Source organism: Gopherus evgoodei, chromosome 22 (assembly GCF_007399415.2).
Source record: "Gopherus evgoodei ecotype Sinaloan lineage chromosome 22, rGopEvg1_v1.p, whole genome shotgun sequence".
Lineage (NCBI taxonomy): Eukaryota > Metazoa > Chordata > Testudines > Testudinidae > Gopherus > Gopherus evgoodei.
This window is the reverse complement of record NC_044343.1, coordinates 13,628,230-13,655,402: the sequence shown is the minus strand read 5'-3', so window position 1 is coordinate 13,655,402 and position 27,173 is coordinate 13,628,230. Positions and strand designations below refer to the sequence as shown.

General features: G+C 44.3%; 2 protein-coding genes across 10 annotated transcripts in view; one reads left to right on the top strand and one right to left on the bottom strand.

Moving 5' to 3' along the window:
* The window catches only part of ELAVL1 (ELAV like RNA binding protein 1), an 85,669-nt gene extending 63,138 nt beyond the window's left edge, over positions 1–22,531 (bottom strand). Inside the window, exons 1-2 of one of the 3 annotated variants that reach the window (XM_030540826.1) lie at positions 22,434–22,531; positions 20,926–21,057 (exon numbers count right to left, since the gene is read on the bottom strand). The gene's annotated coding sequence lies outside the window, so the exon portion shown is untranslated. Of the gene's footprint in view, positions 1–11,708; positions 11,916–20,925; positions 21,058–22,433 lie in introns of all 3 variants that reach the window. The other 2 variants (XM_030540827.1, XM_030540825.1) reach the window with 2 other exon arrangements.
* Positions 22,532–26,570: 4,039 nt separating this feature from the next.
* ZFR2 (zinc finger RNA binding protein 2) overlaps positions 26,571–27,173 on the top strand; it is an 85,748-nt gene continuing 85,145 nt past the window's right edge. For 6 of the 7 annotated variants that reach the window (XM_030540216.1, XM_030540219.1, XM_030540220.1 and 3 more), the window contains exon 1: positions 26,615–26,699. Coding sequence is in view for 1 of the 7 variants with exons in the window: in XM_030540218.1 (XP_030396078.1) it covers positions 26,638–26,699 (62 nt within the window). In the remaining 6 variants the exon portion in view is untranslated. Of the gene's footprint in view, positions 26,700–27,173 lie in introns of all 7 variants that reach the window. The other variant, XM_030540218.1, reaches the window with a different exon arrangement.

The window sequence follows — 27,173 nt, the reverse complement described above, 5'->3', positions numbered from 1 at the left end:
TCATACTGCTGTGGCTCTTTGCATAATGTTGATCACTAATTTGGCTCTTAAATCACAGAGATCTGAGTATTATTGCTTTAGATCCTATTCCCCACATCCCTGAAACCCAGTCTCATTCAGTGCACAGAATGGACAAAACTCAAAAGCTCAAAATTCAATATTTCTTTATCATCTTTTCAGTTGGTCTCACAGATTCTTTACTACAGACAAACCAAACTCTGCTCTGAATACAGAGCTTACTTTCTTCACAGGCTTTTCAGTGACATTCATCAGTGTAGACATGAATTTGTCTTTACAAAAAGTAAAGTTTTATTAGGATTTATGAATTTTAACATTTAAAAATAAATTTCCAAGTTATGTGATAAGTGCAAGAGATAAGAGTTTAACAGATTTAGATAATCCTTATGATAAAACTGGGCTTAACTTCTCATTTAAACAATGGTACAAAGAGCTTGAGTAGGAGGAATCTTTCATTTACAAGCTCATTTTCTTAAAGCAGGACACCGAGTAATAACTCAATAAGAGAGTGACTTTTTAAAAAAAAAAAAACAATAACACCATTTTGTTTCAGAGTCCAGCTAGGCATAACAAGTTATGAATGTCCATCACCTGCAAGATCTACAAATTCAGAGCCATCTGCTGATACCACCAGTAGCGCCGCAACTAAAACACACATCCAAAAGTAAATTACTTGTATCAAAAAGAGAGACTACTTCTTCATCCAGTAAAACCACAGATGAGTTCATAATCAGGACCAGTAAATTCCAGCAAGACTCCATAAAGAAAAAGATTGCTCAGTTCATTTATGCAACAAGTTCTCCCTTTTATCTCGTTGAGAACAAACACTTCACAGGCATGGTTCAATCATTACAACTAGGCTATAAACTACCCAGCAAAGCAAACGTTGCTGGATACAGCCTACGAGAAGGAAATTGAAGAGTGTGCAAAAAACTAACAGAAAGTTCATTAATATGAGTCTTGATGGATGGAGCAACGTACACAATGATCCAGAAATATGTGACTGTGACAACAGAATATGGGGTTGTCTAACTTATAGAAACTATTTATATATCAGAAATGCCTGAACAACATAATACTTAAAAGTAGCAGCAGTAAAAGCTATAATAGACTGAACAAAAACTCAAAGTGTCAAGTGAGTAGCTTTATCACAGACAATGCTCCAAATGTAGCAAAGATGAGAAGAAACCTAGAAGACAATTAAATGAACCTGAAACTTCTAACATATGGGTGCAATTATCATTTGATACATCTTTTAGCCAAAGACTTAAGTACAACCCCAGGAATAAAAGAAAATGTTGAAATTGCAAAATATTTCCGTAATAACCACTTCACTTCAGCTTCACTGAAGGGAGAAAAAGGATCCAACTAATTTGCCCTGAAATGTGTACAATGGAATTTAGTGGTTGACTGTTTTGAACTATATTAAGAACTGGTCTATTCTGATCACAATTTATGAAGAAAATTGTGACAAAATAGATGGAACTACCACAGCCAAAAGTAGTCAATATCAGGCTAAAGAGACATGCAGAAGATAGCTGAATATACTGAAATCTATTTCCACAGTCTGGAACAAACTGCAGACAGATTGCTGCTCTATTGCTGATGCTATCAAAATTTGGAAAGAACATCCAGAGACACTGAAGAAGCAAATACTGAACCACAAAGTTAAATTACATGCAGTAAAGAAGCAAGCAGATCAAGCACTTATTCCCCCTCATTTTCTTGCCAATATTCTCAACCCAAACGGTAGATAACTAAGTGATGGATAAGAAGATGCTGCTGCTATGGACATCTAACCACCACCCATCAACCATAATAAATTTCAGCGCTAGAGGTGAACCATTCAAGCAGTACATTTTTTGCTGATAGTGTCTGAAAGAACACACCACTGAACTGGTGGAAGTTGTTAGCTAAGTGTAATGGGGAATACTCTCCACACCAGCCTGAAAGAGTTGAATTAGGCCAGGTGGGCCCAATCAGCCAACTAAGCTGCAAACTGATACAGGCTGAGTGGGGGGCACTAATTAGAAGGATGCTCACCTGTGAGGGAACAGGTGGGGCTTCTATAAGGCCAGGAGGCTGGCAACAGCGGAGAGCAAGGAAGAAGCTTGCAGCATCTCTCCCTGAGGTAAGAGCGATGAAAGGGGAGATAGGAACCCGTGAGGAAGGGTTTGTCTAGTAGGCCTTTACAGAGGAATCTGGCTAGGAAGGCTGATGAAGGAGAAGCTTAAAGAAGCATGATAGGAGGTAGTCCAGAGAAGAGAACAGTATGGTTGGTGAAGTCACAGACCTGAACAGCTCACTATATGGCCTTGGACTGAAACCCAGTGTAGAGGGTGAGCCTACAGAGTAGTATTGCTTGGAGCAGTGAACAAAATGAATGCTTGAGTAACCGCTTAACTGACAGGGCAGTGGGCATAAGGACTGCCTGACACTGGCTGTGCAAAGGAACTTGAAAGGACCCCCATTCCCATCCACCCTCCAAGGGGGAAAAAATCACAAAGGCCAAGTCACAAAGCAACCATACTCCAACTCTGAGTGGGAGAAGGCGGGTGCTGAACTGGGCAGAACTAGCCTTCTTCTGGCTATTTCAGAGACACCACCTAGCATTGTGCAGAGCACCTCATGACACTAAGGACCTGGAGCCAGAGTTCACTGAAATGCTAAACCAACTTTTCACAAGAGCATCTTCTGCAGGGATAGAGAGAATAATTTTCTTCAGTTGAGCCAATACATTCAAAGTTGAGAAATCAACTTGGAGTTGAAAAAGCCAGAAAACTTCTCTTCTAGTCTCTGAATAAAAATTAGGAGGGAAGAGAGGAGATAATCATTTTAAAAGTGTGAAGGACAGCCTAAGTAATCTAGAAGACTGTCTCACTTTCAAGAGAGACTTATGTTCCAGTCACTTTCACTTTGGCATACTTGAAAATTTTTCTAAACTGACCTGAAATATCAGGTTAATTCACTGACTACAGTTAATCACTCTGATCCTTTAGTAAGTCATTTAGTTGCAAATGTGAACAGATTAAATGTTTTGTTTAACAATTATATGCTGCTGTTTAATTACTATCCTAATGCAGCTTGATATAAACTATGACCAAAAAGTTAATCTAAAGCTATCAGTCACCAATTTCTAAACAAATTAAAAATGTACAAGAATCTGAAAATATTAAGCTATAAAATTTGTTAAATATAGAGGTACAGTAACTCCTCACTTAGTCATCCTGGTTAACGTTATTTCATTGTTACTCTGCTGATCAATTAGAGAATGCTCATTTAAAGTTGCACAATGCTCCTTTATAACTTTGTTTGGCAGCTGCCTGCTTTGTTCACTGCTTGCAGGAAGAGCAGCCCATTGCAGCTAGCTGGTGGGGGCTTGGAACCAGGGTAGACCTCCCCCCAACAGCTCCCTGCTCCCTTAAGTTCCCTGTGCAGCAACCACCAAGCAGGCCAGCAGTTCAGCTGTCCCTCCCCTCACAGCCATGTGCTTCTCCTACCCTTTGCCTTGGAGCTACTTCCAGGAGCCTCCTGCTTGGTGTGTGAGGAGGTCACTTGCAGGTTTAAACTAGTGTAAATGGTGGATTCCCTGTAACTTGAAGTCTTTAAATCATGATTTGAGGACTTCAGTAACTCAACCAGAGGTTAGGGGTCTATTACAGTAATGGGTGGGTGAGGTTCTGGGGCCTGCAATGTGCAGGAAGTCAGACTAGATGATCATGATGGTTCTTTCTGACCTTAAAGTCTATGAACATAGATTCCACCACTTACCCCACTCAAGATTATTCACCCATTTGACCTGGAATACAGGTACAGGAGAGAGAACTGACCACCTCTCCAACTTGGGAGGGTGGAAAGGAGAACATTTTTGCCTCAGTACTTCAAGTAATGGGATGGAAAAAAAATATAGATGAAGGAAACCCTTCACCTTGATTTGGTAAGAGGAGAAAAATCTACAACCCTTCTCACCAGTTAAAATGAGGGAAGAAGAAAGAATGTTGCAGGAGGCCATTGTTCCAAAAGAAAAGAGGGGTTTGTGTGCGCGTGCATAGGCATAGCAAGTATTTCTGAGAGAGGACAGTGAAACTGAGTGGAAGTGACATGAGGGTAGAAAGACTAGAGAAGTGGGTGGCGGAATGCATGGAGTAGTGCAGAAGGGAGAAGAGGAGACACTGAATGGTCACAGGGAACATAGTGCAAGTCTAGCTGTTAAACTTTATTTTGATTCTCAGAAGTAGTGGGAAGGTAGACAGCAGGTCCTCTACAAGCTGTTCCACACAACCTCCTGCAGAAAATAAAAGCTGTTCCTCAAAACGTTTCAGCCAGTTCCTTTGCGCAGGATGCAAAACTTTATAAAGAAATGCCAATTCAAGATTATCAAAAGTATGACAGGGATGGAAGAAAATAAGAATAAGACACCTTAAAGGTGCTTCCAAAAACTACATAGAAGGCAAGTAAAAATCCTGGAGGGAATCTTGTAAGAGGTTCTCTTTAGAGAAGCAGAATTAAAGGCTTGTAGTTCTCCCATCTCTAAAAATATTATCCATGAGTAACACACTGCAGTTTGTAGGATGTCCCAAAAGGAGCACAAGGGAAAAAAGTGTACCAAAAGAGAGAGCTGAAGTTCTTGTTTTAACAATGAAAGCATTGTTGAGACTCCATAGCTAGGGATGAGTCAAGTTTTACACTTCAATAGGATTAAATTCCCGGTTCACAGTTTGAAGAATTGTTTCCAAATATGACATCAATCTTCAGAGGACAAGTGAACTTTGTCATCTTCTGCCTAAAGTTTCTCCAGAACAAATAGGTTTTTTTGTTTGTTGTTTTAAATTCAACACTTGTTCCCTTTCATTATTTCTGGCCTGAAAGTATGTATACATAAATATTGAAAAAATTAAATTAAAGCATTTAATTATTACTGTTCCTATTATGTGCTGAGGCAAAGAAATGGGGCATCTCCACTTGATCTCATTCATTCTGGTAAGAGCTTGGAGTAGCTCATTGAAGTCGATGGATTTAGACCAGTAAGACCAGAATCCGGCTTGATACTCAAACTTCCACCCATAACAGTTTCGACTCAGTTATCATAAACATGAGTAAAGCTTCACTGAATTGCAGAGATACAAAAAATTGTCATGTTTACATTAATAGAAAGGCAGTTGTCAAAATTCCTACTTAGACAAATATTCTAAAAGTCATTCTTTTGAGGATTTTACTCCTTAAGTTTGCTTCCACGAAGGAAGCACATTTTTGGCATCCAGTTTTGATATTATATTTTAAATGGGTACATAAAGCATTCATACCAGTCAGTTATGTCAAAAGAATGTTTAATCAATCTTTTAAAATTGAGCAGTACACCTACATAAGTAGTTCCCCATCTTTTAGGCATGAACTGGCAGATTCTAGGGCTATACTTGAATAAGAGCCACTGAATTTTGCACTTCCATTAGATCACTGGCTTGCTCTTCTACTATGACACCTGAAAGGCATGAATTTGTATTTGTTAAATATGCTGTTTAAAAAGGAACTACTTTGAGTAAGTCTGCTTACCAGAATTTACATAATGGCTAAGCAGGTGGCAAGCTAGGAACAGTGTGCAAGTAAAATCTATTTCTTATGGGTACCGGGGGGGCACCAGCTAAAAGAGGTCATGTGACCCTCCACATGATTCCTCCCAGCTCCTGGCCCCCATGTTACTGGGGAGAAGAAGGGGGGGGAAGGGGTGGCTCTGTCCTCCTCCTGCTGCGCCAAAGACTTTGGAACGGCAGCAGGAAAAGGAGCAGAACATGGGGCCGCTGGGCAGCCCCACACCAGCAGCAACTCTGGCACAGCCCTACTGTCCCCATCCCCACCCTCTGCCCTTTCACACCAGAGTGCAGGGCTGGGAGCAGTATAGCCACTTGTGTCAGCCAAGGGTGTGGAAAAAAAAACAACCATGCCTGACAGACAAAAGTTTTACTGAGGAAAAAAAGAGCAAGCATGGACAGTGCTTTGTGAGCAGGAGATGCTCTCCTGCCAACAAAGGTACCACCCATCATTGCTGGTGATTGTATTTTGTCAGCAGGAGAACTCTCCTGCCGCAAACAGCAGCTATACTGAGTGCCTTACAGTGGCCAAGCTTCAGCAGCACAGCTGTGTCCCTGCAAGCTGTGGAGTGTAGACACCGCCTTACATTGGTTAATAACTGAAGTGTTTTAATATCACGTGCTGCAAAGAGCTGCAGGAAACACATTAAAGAGCCACTTGTGGCTCATGAGCCTCAGTCTGAGTATCACTGTTCTAGAGCATAGAGAATGAAACAGGAATCCCTTCTGGAAGCAAAAATTCCAAGAAATAATGTTTTTAATGTGTGGCCAGAGCATCTTTTTAGTCGCTTTGCAAGCATCAGTGACGTAAACATCTGAGACAGACCATGACTGCAGCCTTGCCTTGAATTGTGGATGTCACGCCACAACCATTTCATTTCAAAAGAGACAGGAATACAAAAAAACATTCCAACATCCACTTAGTCAAGAACTTCTTGGGAACAGCACTGGATAACAGACTAAAGCCCTTCGAGAATTTAAAAGTAGAACCAAAGTACAAGAGGACACCACCAGGATGGCCACGGGAACTCTGACAGAGAGAAACTCAGCTAAGTTTTTAAGACCACTTTAGCCTTGAAAAAAAATCTGGTATATGGTGGATCAGTTGTTGGGCCTAGGGTTCACTATCACCAAGAAAATGATCTCTGTAAGAAACTTAACCTCTTGAGAACGGAGAGGTTCAAAAGGTTTCATCAGTTTTCTCATGTACACATTAAAATCTCAAAGGGTCACACTCCATGTTAACCCAATGGCTGCAGACACATTGATGTAAAATTTTGACATTCATAATTCATGACAGGCAAATAGCCACAAAAAGCTATCTAGATGAAATTTGTCATCAGGCTCAAACAGAAGGTAACCAAGTACAGGTACCAATTTGGATCTGACTGCATCATACAAACCTTACCATCAAAAAGTACATTCTTCTGGTAGATTTCTTCCAAGGTGACAGGACACAAGCCACTTGATTAGAGATACCATGTCTGTGTCTCTACCCTGTCAACAGCTAAGCTGTCAGTGAGAAGGATCCCATAACGAGATAAAGCAAGGGTATCCGAGATCAGTGGTTCTCCACAGGGGGTCCGGGGCCACCTGGGGGACTGTAAACAACTTTCAGGGCGTCCACCAAGCAGGGTTAGTATTACACTCACTGGGGCCCAGGGCAGAAAGCTGAAGGCCCACTGCCTGGAGCTGAAGCCCAGGGTCCTGAGCCCCTCCACCTGGGGCTGAAGCTAAAGCATAAGCAATGTAGCTTTGCAGGGACCCTTGTGGCATGGGGTCCCAGGTAACTGCCCTGCTTGCTACCCCTTAATGCCAGCCCTGGCTTTTATATGCAGAAAACCAGTTATTGTGGCACAGGTGGGCCACAGAGTTTTTATAGCATGTTGGAGGAGGCGTGAGTTTCCAGATCCACCCTCCCTCCCTGCCCCACCAAAAAAAAAAAAAAGGTTGAGAATCCCTTGTCCTAGATATGAGACCAGACTCTGCTAAAGCCAAATCTCATCAGGCTACCTACAAAAAATATGACAAAAGGAGTTAGGTAGAGTCCTCCAGCTTTGCATATTCACACACTTGTGAAATACATGTCTCCAACCTCATTTCCTTTCAACTACACTTGTTTATGGACACAGGAACCGCAGTGTCTGGTTCTGATTCAAACACCTACATTCTGCTTCTCCCAGTAAGATGGAGCACATTTACTGTTCGCCAGGAAGGGTTAAATTTCCTCCAGAATCTTTCCTGTTAATGAGCTCAACAGCACTCATGTTTGGGGGAGTTAACTGCAGTCTGTCCCTGTTTCCTAAAAATCTGATTTTGTAGTCTTATCAAACAGTGCTCAGGATTCTTGAACAGAGGTGACCACTTCTCTTGAAGGGGGAAGCCTGCCTCAGGCAACAGTGTTCAGGCAGGTTACTAGTGATAGTAGGCAAACTAAGGCCTGGTCTACACTATGCATTTAAACCGAGTTTAGCAGTGTTAAACCGAATTAACCTTGCACCCATAGATACAACGAAGCCCTTTATATTGATATAAAGGCTCTTTAAACCGATTTCTGTACTCCTCCCCGACGAGGGGAATAGCGCTGAAATTGGTATTGCCATGTCGGATTAGAGTTAGTGTGGCTGCAATCTGACAGTATTGGCCTCCGGGCGGTATCCCACAGTGCACCATTGTGACCGCTCTGGAAAGCAATCTGAACTCGGATGCACTGGCCAGGTAGACAGGAAAAGCCTGCGAACTTTTGAATTTCATTTCCCGTTTGCCCAGCGTGGAGCTCTGATCAGCATGGGTTGTGATGCAGTCCCAAATCCAAAAAGAGCTCCAGCATGGACCGTACAGGAGATACTGGATCTGATCGCTGTATGGGGAGACAAATCTGTTCTATCAGAGCTCCGTTACAGAAGACGAAATGACAAAGCATTTGAAAAAATTTTCAGGCTATGACAGACAGAGGCTACAGCAGGGACTCTCAGTGCTGCGTGACAAGCGTAACGGAAAGCCAAAGAATCAAATGGACACCCATGGAGGGACTGAGGGGGTACTGCGGACTCCAGCTATCCCACAGTCCCCTCAGTCTCCGAAAAGCATTTGCATTCTTGGCTGAGCTCCCAATGCCTGAAGGGTCAAAAACATTTTCCCGGGTGTTTCAGGGTGTATGTCATCAATTTACACCCTTCTCCCGCCCCCCCGAAAGAAAAGGGGAAAAAATCGTTTCTCACCTTTTTTCAATGTCACCGTATGCCTACTGCATGCTGCTGGTAGACGGGATGCTGCAGCGTTGAACACCACCATCCCCTTCCCGGTGGCAGATGGTGCAAAATGACTGGTAGGCATCATCATCATAAGCCCGTGAGTGCTCCTGGCTGGCCTCGGTGAGGTCGGCCGGGGGCGCCTGGGTAAAAATGGGAATGACTCCCCGTCATTCCTGGAAGACTGTACAAAAGGCTTGGTAACTGTCCCCATCATAGCAGCTGGAGGCTGAGCTCCATCAGCCCCCCCCCCCCCTTTCATGTCTAAAGAAGATTCTGTACTCCCTGGACTATCATAGCAGCAGGAGGCTGCCTCTCCCTCATTTTCATCTCACTAAAAAAGTCAGTGTTTCTTATTCCTGCATTCTTTATTACTTCATCACACAAATGGGGGGACATTGCCACGGTACCCCAGGACGGTTGGGGGAGGAGGGAAGCAACGGGTGAGGTTGTTGCAGGGGCATCCTCTAGAATGGCATGCAGCTCATCATTTCTGCGGGATCTCTGGGGCTCTGACCCGGAGCAGCAGTGCTCTCTGGTTCTCTAGTACACTTGCCCCATATTGTAGGCAGGACTGACTATTTTAGACAAATCATAAAGAAGGGAATGACCCGGGGAGTCATTCCCATTTTTGTCCATGCGCCCCCGGCCGACCTCAGCGAGGCCAGCCGGGAGCACCCATGACAGCAGCAGACAGTACAAAAGGATTGATAACCGTCATCGCCAATTTCTAATTGCAAATGGTGCAAAATGACTGATAACCATCATCTCATCGCCAATTTACAATGGCAGACGGTGCAATAGGGATGGTAACCATCTCTACTACCTTGCAAAGGCAAATGAATGCTGCTGTGTAGCACTGCAGTACCGTGTCTGTCAGCAGCATCCAGTACACATACTGTGACAGTGACAAAAGGCAAAACAGGCTCCATGGTTGCCATGCTATGGCATCTGCCAGGGCAATCCAGGAGAAAAAGGGTGCGAAATGATTGTCTGCCATTGCTTTCACGGAGGAAGGACTGAGTGACATTTACCCAGAATCACTCGCAACACTTTTTTTGCCCCATCATGCATTGGGATCTCAACCCAGAATTCCAATAGGCTGGGGAGACTGCAGGAACTATGGGATAGCTACGGGATAGCTACCCACAGTGCAACACTCCGGAAATCGACGCTAGCCTCGGTACATGGGCACACCGGCCAAATTAATGTGCTTAGTGTGGCCGCGTGTACTCGACTTTATACAATCTGTTTTTAAAAACCGGTTTCTGTTAAATCGGAATAATCCCGTAGTGTAGACATACCCTAAGTACTTTAGAACCTTTAGAAAAATCCTTTTTCTTTTCTACCTGCAGAAAAGGGTATTAGGATCCTTTGGCTTCTGCTGTTGAGTCAGAGTACCCAGTGCAGGGGATACTGGGCTTCTTCCTTTTGAAACCAGCCATCAACATGAACAATTTCCAAGGGAAGCCTTTTCTTTTCCTCCCTTATATGAATGTTCGCCAAATCCTTGGTGCTAGGATGGTGAGTGCAAACCCAATAGTCGCAACTTCTAGAATGTTTGAGTCATGTAGCACTTCTTTGCCTGCAGCCAAGCAGACATTCATTCATGAGACAGCACCTCTTGCCACTATATCAACTCCATCAAAAGTAGACTGGGTCTGCATCCTCATGAACTAGCTTCACAAACTCCTGGTATTCTCCTCTTGGAGAAAAGAGGATCAGTGAGGGTTGAGGCCCTCTTACCAAGCTCTACCTGATCTCTGGTCATGAAAACTTATTAGACAATGGCACACAGGTTTACTGGTCTGACAAACCACTTTGGAATACATCTAAGAGTCACCATTTAGGATTCTGAGGCACAATACAGAGAACAAAAATGTTCTTTTAATGGCCACCTCCATCACCAAGAGCTTGGGGCAAGGGAGGAGGGGAAATCAAGAGACTTAGCCAGTGGCACTCTCATGGAGGATGGACTTTGTACAGCTACCTCATCTTGAAGGTAGTTGAAGGATTCACCACATCCTCTCCAGCTAGTCTAAAATAAGGTACCTCACATTTGCAGGGCTGAGAGACTGCAGAATCTTGGAGAGATTACAAATCACAATTTGGCTGATTTAGACAGCTACTGTAAGAACTGGAAATAGGCAGGGTTCTTGCCTGAAGAGTCACAGTCTTGTACAGGCAGAGTCCTCTGGCTCATCACTATCCAAAATACAGTTCCCATCACTCTGATAGTCAGTGTACCTTCACTCGAACACCTGGATTTGTTTAGACAACAGAGGGCAGGAGGATCCTGTAGCACTCCAAGTGCTCTGCTGAGCACCTACACTAGCTGTCCAGAGCACTCAATGCAACTGTGCCAACATCAAGGCCAGAGTTTCCTTTCCTTAGCTTTGGTGCAAAAAGCACTCTGACTGCACCCAGGTCTGACATCTGGTAACAGAGGGCAACGCTTAAAACTGGTACTGGCTTCATCGCAGCTTCACAGAACACCCAGAAGTGTTTGGCCAAGATTGAGGAGCACAGAATGGTCCCCCAAATGCAGAAGGGGCCATCCAAAAAGCTTAAAACAGGAGCTGCCTAGAATACAGGGTTTCAATTGAAACATGTTGAGAAGCTGTTGACTCTTTGCACCTTCACCTCTTATGCAAAGCTTCATCTTAACCAGCAAAGTGAAGCTCATTATCATATATGACATATAACAAAGCCATCTGAGCGATGAATATTGGTGGGGGAAAGGGACTCCTACATTGATACAGGTGGCGCTGGCACCAAGTTCTGATGGGTGAGCTATCATGGCCAACTCGAGTTTCAGCTCCAAGGGTTTACCCTTTCAAGTACACTGGCTGACCTCAGGAGTCTTCCTGGGCTGCCGAAAGGAAAGTTTCAGTCCTCTGCAAAGAGCTCCTCCTGTTTCTTCAGTGCCATGGTGATACTTGCTGACATGTCACCCATTCAAATCACAGAGGTAAACACAACCAACTTGGCCATCTGTACTGGACACTGTTCTACCACACAAGTTTTGAACCTACTGAGCAGTCTTCCTTGGAAGCCACACCTGAAATAAAACAAAAGAGACACTACTGCAAGAAGGGAAGTGCCAGACCAATGAACAACCACTAGAGAGAGACCGATACTGAATCACTGAGGTGCCTAGACTCCAACACTAGTGTGCCAAGAACAACGTTACAACTAAGCATGGCTAAAGAAATAAAAACCTCACTCTGGAGTAACTGTGAAGGTCTAAACACTAAGGCACTGGAGTGCTGACAAATTAGGAAAAGCACTCACAGTAAACCCCACGCATATAAAAACAGGTCGAAGTGACGCAGAGGTGGTCCCGTGGAAAAAATAATGTAATCATAATTAAATATTTTATCAAAACATACTCACATGGAAGCAGAATTAAAGTTACAACCATAATTCTGGCATTTACTCACAATTCAGTGCTTGACTTTGTAAGTTTAGTGTTCCTTGAACAGTTTACTTTTAATATGAATTCCCATTTAATTAACACTGCAGCTGTAACAGCTGTTCTACCAAGCTGCAGTTATGTCCACTAGGCAGTCTCCAACATACATGAGATTTTGTTTTTCTGCATTTTATTCTTCATCTTATTCCAAATGAAGAACCTTGTCTACCACCTTTGTATGTTGGAAGTATCTGGATATGCCAGACTGATTGACTTCAGCTAAAAGCTCATTTTTCCTTTCACAAATTATTCAAAGCCTACAGAAGTTCTCCCTGCTATTTTTAAAACTACTGTAAGAAGTTTGTAGTACAGTTTAAACAGAGATACCATCTTAGCTAAGTAAAACAACCACAGTTGCTTCTGTAGCCTATCTCATCACCAAAAAAGACACAGAACTCACACCAGGCCCAAATTAAAGACATTTAATGGTCACAATAATCCCATCTCCACTGCTCCCAACCCTGATAGTACTTTCCAGGGAGGCGATGTGCACAGTTTCCACCAGTTTGATTTTTCCTTCATCCCTTCTCTTCCCCCGGTGCCCTGGCCTGAATTCCCCCTCATGCACATCCTCTCTGGCATGGATTCCTCTCCTTCTCTCTTCCCCTACTCTCCAGAACCTAGATACACTCAACTCTTCCCACACTCAACTCTTCCCACTCCTTTTCCCAAATGTCCACTCAAACTACAGATCAATGGACAAAGAGAAAGCAGAAGACATATACACCTCTACCCTGATAATGTCACACGATGTAACACAAATTTGGATATAATGCGGTAAAGCAGCGCTCGGGGGGAGGGGAGGCTGCATGCTCCGGCGGATCACAGCAAGTTCAACATAATGCGGTTCATTTTTTGGCTCCCGCAGACAGCGTTATATCGGGGTAGAGATGTATATTTTAACTATCATCTTTGATACAATGCATCTCACAATCTTACTCATAATTTATTTAACTGGCCTGAAAATCATCACACACACAGAAAGCTGACTGAAGAAATGGAAACAAAAAACATCCTACTAAGTGGCACAACTCTGAATTGGGGAGGTGAGATCACTGATATAGGATCACAGGATTTAACATTAGACTCTATAAATATTAGAAACATAGGAAGAAAATAAACATGGCTTGGAAAAATGCAAATAAATCTAAAATACAACCAACAGGGAGGAGAAACCTGGAAGTCAGCAATGCTGATCAAGACCTACGGGTAAGTGGATAGCAAATCGGACATTAGAACTCACCTAATGTATCATTAATTCTCAAAACCATTTATAATGTAAGATTATAAGCAAAGAATCTTTAGCCTTTATATCGACTCATCCATTAGAAAGCAAGGAAATACCCAATTAAGGGGTCATTCCTTAACATCCCACCCTCATTCACACTTCACAACTCAGTATCGTGCACCTCTAACTCGTACACACGACACTACAAATTCATTGGACCTCAAAACCTGAGCTCCAGCTTCAGCAACATGATATATGCTTGTAGACATCTCTTTACTAAATTATTCTATTGCGTTACGTACACATCAAGGAAACATGAGGTTGGAATCAAGCTTGTGCATTCCATGCAAGTGTTATTTACAGAGATAACTTGGTGTGGATATTGTGTTAAAGATGCATGGTACTTTGTGATTTATAGGAAAAAACTCAGAGCAGGTAAACATGAACCACGGGTGTTAAGAGTGGATCAGTAGGGGTTACATTTAATAAATTTAGACTGCTTAAGTTTTTTTGGGTGGTAATTTCCCTGGGTTTTATGAAGTGTGAGTGTTTGAGAGGGAGTATCAAGAAAAGGGAAAAGCAATGGGGGAGGGGAAATGTGCACATCCCCTATAGACACCATGCAGTAGTTTCCCTCCCTTCTCCCACTGTTTTTCCCCATACTAAGTAGGGGCAGGGTTCTCTCTTGGATTACTGTCCCACATAGGAGCTCTTCTCTTTCATTATTTTTGTACCACATAATGCTCATTCTGCCCCCTGGTTCCTGGCACTATTAGTCTCCTTACCAGGCATTCTAAGGAAAAGAAAACGTGAGAGCATCAGAATAAAGATAGTGGACTTCAACAAAGCAGACTTTACCAAACTGAGAGTACTGGTAACTAACCTCAAGAGAGTTGGCATTTTTTTAACAGACATTATTAAGAACACAAGAGAAAACCATCCCACTACACTGGAAAGATAGGAAGTATAGTAAGAGACCACCCTGGCTTAATCACAAGCTCTTCAATGATCTAAAACTCAAAAAAGAGTCTTACAAAAAGTCGAAACTAGGTCAAATTACAAAGGATGAATATATAAAATAAAAAAAAAAACAAGGAGTACATAGGGACAAAATTAGAAAGGCCAAGGCACAAGATGAGATTAAACTAGCTAGAAACATAGAAGAGTAAGAAGAAAACATTTTACAAATACACTGAAAGCAAGAGAAAGATCAAGGACAGGATAGGCCCATTAGTCAATGAAAGGGGAAAAAAAACAAATAGAAAATATGGAAGCGGCAGAACTGCTAAATGACTTTTTTGCTTCAGTTTTCACCAAAAAGACTCAACATCTATCACAGTGAATGCCAGTGAAAATGAGGTGGGATCAGAAGCTAAAATAAGGAAAGAACAAGTTTAAAAAAGTCTTCAAGTCACCAGGGCCTGATGAAATACATCCTAGAATACTCAAGGAGATATCTGAGCTATTAATGATTATCTTCAAAAAGTCACAGAAGACGGGTGAGATTCCAGAGGACTGTAAAAGACAAATATAGTGTCAATCTATAAAAAGGGAAATAAGGACAACCTGGGGAAATACAGACCTGTCATCTGAACTTCAGTACCTAGAAATATAATGGAGCAAATAATTAAGCAATCAATTTGCAGACATCTAGAAAATAAGAAGTTGGTAAGTAACAGTCAACATGGATTTGTCAAGAATTAATTGTGTTAAACCAATCTACCAGCTTTCTTGGACAGGGTAACAAGCCTCATGGATGGGGGGTGGGGGAAGAGGTAGATGTGGTACACCTTGATTTTAGTAAGGCTTTTGATACGGTCTCACATTACCTTCTCATAAATAAACCAGGAAAATACGACCTAGATGGAGGTGCTACAAGGTGGGTGCACAACTGGCTGGAAAACCGTCCCCAGAGATTAATAATCAGCAGTTCACAGAGAAGCTGGAAAGGCAAATTGATTGGGGTCCCGCAGGGATCAGTTGTGGGTCCGGTTCTGTTCAATATCTTCATCAGTGATTTAGATAATGGCATAGAGAGTACACTTATAAAGTCTGTGGATGATACCAAGCTGGAAGAGGTTTCAAGTCCTTTGGAGGATAGGATTAAAATTCAAACTGATCTGGACAAACTAGAGAAATGATCTGAAGTAAAGACGGTGAAATTCAATATGGACAAATGCAAAGTACTCCATTTAGGAAGAAACAATCAGTTGCACACATACAAAATGGAAAATGACTGCCTAGGAAGCAGTACTAGGAAAAGGGATCTGGAGGTCATAATGGATCAAAAGCTAAATATGAGTCAACAGTGTAACACTGTTGCAAAAAAAGTAAACATCATTCTGGGATGTATTAGCAGGAATGTTGTAAGCAAGACACAAGTAGTAATTCTTCCACTCTACTCCGCACTGATTAGGCCTCAACTGGAGTAGTGTGTCCAGTTCTGGGCGCCACATTTCAGGAAAGATGCGGACAATTTGGAGAAAGTCCAGAGAAGAGCAACAAAAATGATTAAAGGTCTAGAAAACATGACCTGTGACAGAAGATTGAAAAAATTGGGATTGTTTAGTCTGGAGAAGAGAAGACTGAGGGGACATGATAACAGTTTTCAAGTACAGGAAAGGTTGTTACAAGGAGGAGGGAGACAAATTGTTCTTGCTAAACTCCGAGAACAGGACAAGAATCAATGGACTTAAATTGCAGCAAGGGCGGTTTAAGTTGGACATTCGGAAAAACTTCCTGTCAGGGTAGTTAGGCTCTGGAATAAATTGCCTAGAAAGGTTGTGGAATCTCCGTCGTAGGAGATTTTTAAGAGCAGATTGGACAAACACCAGTCAGGGATGGTCTAGATCATACTTAGCCCTTCCATGAAAGCAGGCCCCTGGACTAGATGACCTTTCAAGGTCCCTTCCAGTCCTACTGTTTTATTAATAAAATAATACAAGCATGTAAGGACAAATTCAGAAAGGTTAAGGCAAAAAAGGAAGTTACACCTAGCAAGGTACATAAAAGGCCATAAGAAGAGGTTTTTTAAAATACATTAGGAACAAGAGAGAGGAAGGAAAGTGTAGGTTCTCTACTTAACAGGAAAGGAGAGCTAATAATAGAAGACATCAAGAAGGCTGAAGTGTTTAATTATTTTGCTTCAGTCTTCACTAAAAAGGCAAATTGCGATGAGATATTTAACAAAATTAAGAGTAACAAAGGGGAAGGAAGGAACACAAGCCAGAACAGGTTAAATAATATTTAGGTAAGTTATGTATGCAGGTCAGCAGGGTTGGATGAAATGTACCCTAGGATACTTGAACTATCTGAAACAACCTTGGAACCATTACCATTTATCTTTAAGAACTCACGGAGGACAGGGAGGTCCCAGAGGACTGAAGAAGAGTAAATGTAGTACCTATCTTTAAAAAGAGGGGCGAAGGAAGAGGACCTGGGGAATTACAGATCAGTCAGCCTAGCTTGGATACCTGAAAAGACACTGGGACAAAATATTAAACAATCAATCTGTAAGCACCTAGAGGATAACAGGGTTGTAAGTAAAAGACAACATGGATTTTGTCAAAAATACAACAAGCCAAACCAACCTAATTTCTTTTTCTAACAGTATTACTGCCCTGGTTGTTGGTAGGGGGTGGAAAGGGAAGGGAAGATGTAGACATGATATATCTGGATTTTAGAAAGGCTTCTAACAGTCCCACATGACATTCTCATAAGCAAACTAAGGAAACATGGTGTAGAAGAAGCTCTATAAAGGTGGGTGCAAAACTGGTTGAAGGATCATACCCAAAAAGCAGTTATCAATGATTTGCTGACAGACTGGGATGGCATATCTAGTGGGTTACACAGAAGTCTGACTTGGGTCCCGTAGTATTCAGTAATTACTTGCATAACAGAGAGGAGAGTATGCTTACATATAATCTGTGGGTGACACCAAGCTGGAAGAGGTTGCTAGAACTTTGGAGGACAGAATTAGAATTCAACACAACCTTGAATTGAGAATTGGTCAGAATCAACAAGATGAAATTCAGTACAGACAAGTACTACACTTAGGAAGAAAAGAAAAATTCACAACTATAAAATGGGGAAATAACTGCCTAGGCAGTAGTACTTCTGAAAAGTATCTGGGGTTATAGTGAATCACAAACTGCATGAGTCAACAAGCTGCAAAAAAGGTTAGTGTCATTCTGGAGTGTATTAACAAGTGTTGTAAGACACGGGAGGCAACCGTCCCACTTACTCAGCACCGAGTCCAGTTTTGGGCACCACACATTAGGAAAAATGTGGATAAATTGGAGACAGTCCAGAGGAGAGCAATGAAAATGATATAAGGTATATAGAACACCTGACTTCTGAAGAGGGGTTTTAAAAAATGGACATGTTTAGTCTTGAAAAAGTGGTGACCTGATAGTCTTCGAATATGTTAAAGGCAGTTATAAAGAGGACAATGATCAATTGTTTTCCATGTCCACAGAAGTATTGGGCTTGACCTACAGAAAGAGATTTAGGCTAGATACTAGGAAAAGCAAAGCAAGTTACATGTTTCAGCCCTGTCACTTGGAGTTCAGGCTTCAGATTAGGCTCAAGTATCACACTGAAATGTAAATACAATATTTATATTCCAATTAATTTTATTTTATCAATGTGGCAAAAATGAGAAAGTAAGCAATTTTTCAGTAATAGTGTGCTGGGACACTTCTGTATTTTTATGTCTGACTTTGGAAGCAAGTTGTTGGGGTACACATGACAAGTCAAGACTCCTGAAAGTGGTACAGTAGTCTGGAAAGGTTGAGAATCACTGTGTCAGACCAATAATCAATCTAACCCAGTGTCCTCTCTTCTGACAGTGGCCAATGCTAGTTGCTTCAGAAAGAATGAACAGAATAGGGCAATTATTGAGTGATCCATCATGACATCCACTCCCAACTTCTGGAAGTCAGAGGCTAGGGTAACCCAGAGGATAGGCTTGCATCTCTGACCATCTTGGGTAATAGCCATCCAGGAACTTATCTAATTCTTTTTTAAACTTACAACATCCTTCACAACATCCCCTATACTGGTTGACTGTGCACTGCATGAAGTAGCACTTCCTGAGGTTTGTTCTAAACCTGCTACTTATTAATTTCACTGGGTGAGCCCTAGTTCTTGTGTTATGTGAAGGAGTAAACACCACTTCCTTATAAACTTTCTCCACACCATTCATGGTTTTATAGTCCTCTAGCACAGGGGTGGCCAACCTGTGCCTGAGAAGAAGTCAGAATTTACCAATGTACATTGCCAAAAAGCCACAGTAATACATCAGCAGACCCACACATGAGCTCCCCCACTCCCTGCGTCTCCCACCCACCAGTGCCTCCCCCTCCCGATCAGCTGTTTTATGGCATGCAGGAGGCTCTGGGGTGGGAGGGAGGAGAAGCGAGGGCACTGCAGGCTCAGGGGAGGGGGCAGGAAGGGGTAGAGTGGGGGCAAAGCACATTGGAAAGCTGGCACCTATAGCTCCAGCTCCAGAGTCGGTGTCTATACAAGGAGCCACATATTAACTTCTGAAGAGCCGCATATGACTCTGGATCCACAGGCTGGCCACCCCTGCTCTGGCTATCCCCCTTTAGTCATCTGTTTTCCAAGATGAAAAGTGCCAATCTTTTTAACCTCTCCTCATATGGAAGCTGTTCCATCTCCCAAATCATTTTTGCTGCCCTTCTCTGTACCTTTTCCAGTTCGGACATATTTTTTTTGAACCAAGGTAACCAGAACTGCACAGAGTATTCAAAGGGTGAGTGTACCATGGATTTATATAGTGGCACTATGATTTTTCCATCTTATTATCTATCCCTTTTCTAATGGTTCATAAAAGCAGCAAAGAGTCCTGTGGCACCTTATAGACTAACAGACGTATTGGAGCATGAGCTTTCGTGGGTGAATAACCACTTCGTCGGATGCATCCAAAGCTCATGCTCCAATATGTCTGTAAGTCTATAAGGTGCCACAGGACTCTTTGCTGCTTTTACAGATCCAGACTAATGGTGCTGAAGTTAGGCTTATCAGCCTGTAATTGCCAGGATCACTTCTAGAATCTTTTTTAAAAACTGGTATCAAATAAATTTGTTAGTCTCTAAGGTGCCACAAGAACTCCTGGTTTTTTTTCAGCATAGTTAGTAAGTTACAAACAATAAGTTTAAAAATAGTTATATATCACCAACATTTGATGACACAAGAACTCGTATGGGTGTGAACGTATGAGGTCAGCAGCCTGGGGTTTCTAGGTACCAAGGTCATGTAGATGCAAAGATCAAAAAAAACTGGAGACACTCTGATGTATTACTGAAAAAGAGGATTTTAAAATTTATATTGTGTCCAGCAGCACATACTAATGTTCCTAAGACTCGCTAAAATTAAAGAGAGCCTCAGAGTGTTCTGTATTTTCAGGGCTTGTTTACACTTGGAATTTTACCAAAATAGCTATTCTGGAATAGTTGTTTCAATATAACCCCCCGTGTGGACACTTATTCCAAAGTAAGACTGCTCACACAGGGCTTGTACCAATGTAACTATTCCGGAGCAATTATTCCAGAATAGCTACTTCCACAAACTTGCAGGGCTTCAGATAGTAAGGGCCCATGAAAATTAGATGTCTGATATAACCTTAACCATGATGCCACTAACACTTTTCCATAATACATCTCTGCCCTGAAATTCTTACAATCAACATAGGTATCAAAGAAAAGGGGGAAAAAATCACTTCAGGAAACTAAGGGTGAAGGTTCCTGGGACTGCTTAGAGAGGTGCATTTTAAAGGAATGAGGTTGGACTTCTGGCAGATGTAGACAAGATGTTGCAGCTATAGAAGGTAAAAGTGACACAAGACACAAAACTAGGAATGGGGAAAGGAGACAAAGGTTTGAAGAAGGCAAAAGGATGAGGAAGCAGAGAGTGAATAAAGAGAAGAGACAGAGAAGGTGGGGGTTAAAGGCAATGTAGAGCCTTCTATGAGGATTATGCTCCTTTTATGAATTCAGAGACAGGAAGCCAAGGAAGGATCACAGTAACATTAAGTCATAGGAAAGAAAGATGACTTTGGCAGCAGCATTTCAAACAGACTGGAAGGAGAGGAAACAAGAGAAAGAGAGGCCAGACAAGAGATTACAGTAATAAAGGCAAGAAGTGACCAGGATATGAACAAGCGTTTCAGCAGTCAATACAGGACAAATTTTGAAGAAAGAAGCAACAGGTGTTAGCAAAAAGACAATATGGGGCAGAGTAGAATAAAAGGTCATAGCAAGATTACAGGCTGAGACACAAGAAAGAGTAGTTATTAATGAAGACAGAAAAGAGAAGTTAGGAGAAAAGATGAGAAGGTCTACTTACCAGTAACTAGTTTTGAGTAGATTGTCAGTACACATCCTCATTACTGGAATGCAGGATGCATAGGCCAGCACTGCCATCACAGAAGTTGAGATAGTGGCTGGACACCCAAGATGTCAGCATCAGCTAAGTATGCTAGAATGGATGGGGGTACGGAAGTGTCATGAGTAGATAGGGATGTAGGGATGATAATTAATTTATAAGCGACGATGAGGTCAGAAAGAGGAAAGTATACAGAAGAAGCAAAAACAGAGAACTGAAGGACAATGGCAGACAGAAAGAGGTGAGTATGAAAAACTGTTTAAAGGAAACTAAATGTTCAGCAACTCTAATTGTATGACACCCCATCTATTCAATACATCATCCAAGTGCAAGATAAGAAAAAGAAAAATATCACAACAATCAAAAGGATTAAGTCATCAACCACATCAAAGGCAGCAAAAATGAATAAGAGAACACTTTATGACAAAGCGCCTTCCTCCTTATGCTCCACAATATCAACATATCAAAGACCCCATGACCCAAAACATTCCCCCATCTGTTTCTACCAGGGCACAAAACACACCCTCCCACACATACACATTGCCCCCACACCATACACATGCTCCGCTCCACACATACACTTCATCATCAATCACCCTGTATCAGAAGCAGATACAACTCATGCTCTCCCCATGGGCCAGATCCACATACACACTCTCTCCACGCACACATTCTTCCTATCACCCAGCTCACTACACATACAGGTGGTCAATACACTCGGCTTTACTTGAAAAATCTCTCACCAGAGCAACCTCACTGATGGTAACACGAGTGGAGCACTAATACAGCCAAGGTTCTCAGTGTCTCTGGCATTTAACATGATGTGGAGTAACCTTATTCAGAGCAGGTCTAACTTACAGTGCTAATGTGAGTGCACATGGGATCCCTGTTCACACAGGGATATTTCGTGGTATTCACCCATAAAAGCTCATGCTCCAAAACGTCTGTTAGTCTATAAGGTGCCACAGGACTCTGCTGCTTTTACAGAGCCAGATTAATACGGCTCCCCCTCTGATACTGTCCACACTAGTACTCCCACCCACCGCGACCACGAGTCAGTGGAGTTGCTCTAGTCTTACCAATAGTGGGAAATTTAAAGAGAAAAAAAAATACGATGTAGACAAGCCCACAGCCTCTCCCCCTGGCCTGCATCCTGCACACACAATACCACTGCAACCAGCTCCACTTCCCCCCTCCACAGGCCCCAGCTCTGGTCTGATGTGCCCCCACACCCCCACGGTCTGCCCCTCCCCCCCACACACAGGCCCGGGGTCTCCCACCACCACCAGGGTTTCCCCCTCCAAGAGGCCTAGGTCTGCCCCTCCCCCCACACATAGGCCCCAGGTCTCCCTCACAGGCCCAGGCCACAGCCTCGCTCTGGCGCCCAGCGTAGCCCGCCTTCCCACCGCCAGGAGGCAAGTCCGGCCTGGCCCCAGCCTACCCGCACGCCTCGCCCGGCCTGGCCTCACCTGGCGGCGGCTCCGGCAGGGCCTGGGCAGCGGGAGGGTAACAGCTCCGCAGCGCGCACAACAAGCCGCTTGCTGCGCCGCCTGCACACGCCCCCCGCTCCGCCCTCCGACCCCCATTGGTTACTTTGCGCACGTGGCCGGCGCCCTATTGGAACAAAGCTCAGTCCGTCAATCGGACCTCCGGGGCGGGCTCTCCCGGCGGGCGGGAGTGGTGGCCGGGAAGGGGGAGGCTTGAGTGGGAGCGCCGGGCCTGGAGCGAGGAGAGCGGGGACGGCGGGGAGCCACCTGGGCTGCCTTCCCAATGGCCCGCGTGGCGCTTGCTGTGTCTCGGGAGGAAGGACCCATCCCCTGTCCAGACCAGAACTCGCCCCCTGTTTGGATGCTCCATTTAGCCCAAAGCTGCTTCCACCACTTGGGGAGCACAGGGAGCAGTTAGCCTCGGCAGGGTCCAGCCCGCCTGGCTGGAGCGGGGCTGGTAGAGCAGAGAATTGTTCAGTGTGGTTTTTAGAGAGCGAGAGACACTGGTTTGATTCGGAGGGGGAGAAAACTCTTTATCTACTTAGACATGTCTGCTTGCAAAACCGATCTCAATACAGTCACAGAAGGCAAAGATACGATTGTCAGCCTAAACATTCATTTTCCTTTGGAATCTTCAGGTTAAAGACATGAGGAAATGAAGGAATGAATGAAAGGAGTAAAGAAAGGTCAGGCTACAAATATAGGAGTAAAAGGCTCACAAGGGCAGCAGGCTTCAAAGTGACAGTTCTGGCAGTGGATCCTGATGTTCATCCTTTGCTCCCAAGCATTTTTGGCCAAAGCAAAATAATAGGCATCTTAAGCACTCTTTCATATGTTCTGGCAAGTAGGAGTCTTTCTGCCTTTCAAGCACCTATTTGGCCTGGCTCCAATTCTACTTGCAGAGATGGAACAAAACTCCCTGGCTACAAATCTTCAGAGTACTAGGGTGGTAAGGGTGCTCAGCAAGAAGCTGGAATCATTGAAAAGCTCTAGCTGCATTCATTGATATCAAAAGACACGACTGGGTGAAATGAGCTCTTTGTGTGTGAGGCCAATATCAAAACACAGGACACAAAGAGAAATAGATTGTTACAGTACAAGTCAATGTTTGTGCTAAGGTGAACATGAGAGCTGCTCTACCCCAAAATAGTAGACCAGCTGTTTTAGTGCAAAAAGCATTGTGTTGTGTAAAGGAGTGACAATGATTTGAAGCAATGCACCGTGTTAATGTTTTAAAGAAAGTGTGATACTGTTTTGAGGGAATGTCTTCATTTTGTGTTGTTAAGTTCCAATGCCATATGATGACACATCTGTGCAATGCCTTCGTGTTGCATTAGGATATGGCATTTTTTAAAATATAATGCTAGTTTGTCACAATGCAATTACAGACTCCTAGTCTTTAAGGCCAGAAGAGATCATCATGATCAACTAGTCTGACATGCACATCACAGATCACAGAACCTCACCTCCTGAAATAGGCAATTAACCTCTAGATGAGTTATTGAAGTCCTCAAATCTTGATTTAAAGATTTAAAATGACAGAGAACCCACCACTTACTCTAGTTCAAACCTGCAAGTGACCCATGCCCCATGCTGCAGAGGAAGGCAAAAAAAACCCTGAGTCTCTGACAATCTTACCCAGGGAAAAATTCCTTCATGACCCCAGATATGGCAATCAGTTAACTCAGACCTTGAACAAGCGACAAAAAAAACAACCACCACTCCCTCCACCCCCCATGATCGCTGGCACTTTTGCACTGCCGCTGCTTCTTTGGCAGCAATTCGGCGGCAGGTCCTTCCCTCAGAGGGACTAGGGGACCTGCCGCTGAATTGCCACGGAAGAGCCAGATGTGCCAGCCCTGCATTTGGCACAACTCAAACATGTTGAATGATGTTATGTTGCTATACAATGCAACATTAATACTTTTAAATGCAATTAAATAATGATGTGAGGACATTTGAAGAAACTTGGTGACAATTCAGCAAAACCTCCTCAACTTGTGATTCTGAACACAGTACAGTGATGTTATGATGTTATATTTACATATCACTATATATTGAGATGTTTGTTACAAAAGGACGATGTTCTGAGAAATAACAATGACATTTCAGCTCCATGCCATGATGTCACACAATGTAGTGATTACATTTGACAAACAGTGAAGCTCTGCCGTATCATGAAAAATCATGGAGCAGGTCCCCAAGGAATCAATTTTGAAGCACTTGGAAGAGAGGAAGGTGATCAGGAACAGTTGACCTGGGTTCACAAAGGGCAAGTCATGCCTGACCAACCTGATTGCCTTCTATGATGAGATAATTGGCTCTGTGAATATGGGTAAAGTGGTGGACGTGACACATCTTGACTTTATCAAAGCTTTTGATACAGTCTCGCACAGTATTCTTGCCAGCAAGTTAAAGAAGTATGGGCTGGATGAATGGACTATAAGGTGAACAGAAAGCTGGCTAGATCATCAGGCTTAATGGGTAGTGATCAACGGCTTGATGTCTAGTTGCCAGACGGTAGCAACAGGGGTGCCTCAGAGGGCACTCCTGGGACAGTTTTTGTTCAACATCCTAATTAATGATGTGGATGATGAGATGGATTGCACACTCAGTCAGTTTGTGGATGACACTAAGCAGCGGGGAGAGCTAGATAGACTAGAGGGTAGGGATAGGGTCCAGAGTGACCGTGACAAATTAGAGGATTGGGCCAATAGAAATCTGATGAGGTTCAACAAGGACAAGTGCAGACTCCTGCACTTAGGACAGAAGAATCCCATGCACTGCTAAAGGCTGAGAACCGACTGTCTAAGCAGCAGTTCTGCAGAAAAGGACCTGGGGATTACAGTTGATGAGAAGCTGGATTTAGTCAACAGTGTGCCCTTGTTGCCAAGAAGGCTAACGGCATATTAGGCTGGATTAGTAGGAGCATTGCCCACAGATCGAGGGAAGTGATAATTCCTCTCTATTTGGCACTGGTGAGGCCATATCTGGAGTATTTTGTCCAGTTTTAGGCCCTCCACTAAAGAAAGGTTGTGGAGAAATTGGAGAGAGTGCAGCAGAAGGCAGTGAAAATTATTAGGCGGCTGGGGCACATGACTTACGAGGAGAGGCTGAGGGAACTGGGCTTGTTTAGTCTGCAGAAGAGAAGAATGAGGGGGGATTTGATAGCTGCTTTCAACTACCTGAAGGGGGGTTCCAAAGAGGATGGAGCTCGGCTGTTCTCAGTGGTGGCAGATGTCAGAACAAAGAGCAATGGTCTCAAGCTGCAGTGGGGGAGGTTTAGGTTGGAGATTAGGAAAAACTATTTCCCTAGGAGAGTGGTGAAGGCCTGGAATGGGTTCCCTAGGGAGGTGGTGGAATCTGCATCCTGAGAGGTTTTTGAGGCCCAGCTTGACAAAACCGTGGCTGGGATGATTTACTTGGGGTTGGTCCTACTCTGAGCAGGGGGTTGGACTGATGACCTCCTGAGGTCTCTTCCAAACGTAATCTTCTATGATGGTGACATTTCAATGACATGCAGCAATAATGGCTTCAAACACAGTGCAGCAGCATTTGTACATGTCATAAAGACATTTCAGCATGGGTCTGTGATGTCACACGTAGTGATGGTAGCTGACAGAGTGGCACCATAACGCCTCTATAGTGATGGTATTTGACACGGTGCAAGGGTGTTTTCTGAGGCGTTGCAATGACATTTGAGCATGCACTGTGACATCACACCATGCAGTGTCATTCTGAAGGGTCATGGCACTGCAAGGAAACCATGTGGTGATGGGTGCGACACGGTGTGGTGGGGCTGTGAGAGGGCCCCCTAGAAATACCCTCCCATGGCCCATCGGCACCATCCTTAAAGGTCGCCATGGGGTGCCCTGCTCCGCCAGACCCCCATCTGGTAGCAGCCCACAGACCCCTGGTGCACAAACTACCAGCCGGGCTCTAACGGCCTCCCCGCCCCCGCTCCTCATTCCTCCCCTCCCCCCTAACGGTCGCTCTGTACGCGCGCCACCCAGAGGCGGCGAGAACCACTCCGCTAAAGAACGATGGGATGGCACGTGACCACTCCCGGGAGAGGGGGGGCTGGTACGCGCGCGGCAGTCACGTGTTCCCGTGCTCCCCGCCCCTCCCCCCAGCCGGTCGCCTCCTGTACCGCCGCCGCGGCCCGCTGCTTTGTGAAGACGGCAAGATGGCGGCCAGTAACTATTACGGCTTCGCGCATGGTGCTGCCGCCGCCGGGCCCCAGTACAGGTACGGGGGAGCGCCGGCCCCGGGCACCGCGCGCGCTGGGAGGCGCCGCCCCGCCTCTCCGCTCGGGGCCGCGCCAAGGCAGCGCCTCCGCTCGGGGAATGGGAACCGGCACGGGGAAGGCTTGGGGCGCTGCCCGGTCCTCCGGCCCCCTGCCTCCAATTAGGGCGGCTAAAATGGCGGCGTGGGGAGCCAGGGGGTCTGCCCCGTTCCTCCATCGCCTCCCTCCTCGTCCCCCCGACCCCATGGGGGTCTGCCCCCCCTCTCCATCCTCATTTCCCTGCCCCCTTCCTCCATCGCCACCCTCCTCATCCCCTCGCCCTCCCATGGGGGTCTGCCCCCCCATCATCCTCATTTCCCTGCCCCCTTCCTCCATCGCCACCCTCCTCATCCCCTCGCCCTCCCATGGGGGTCTGCCCCCCCATCATCCTCATTTCCCTGCCCCCTTCCTCCATCACCTCCCTCCTCATCCCCCCG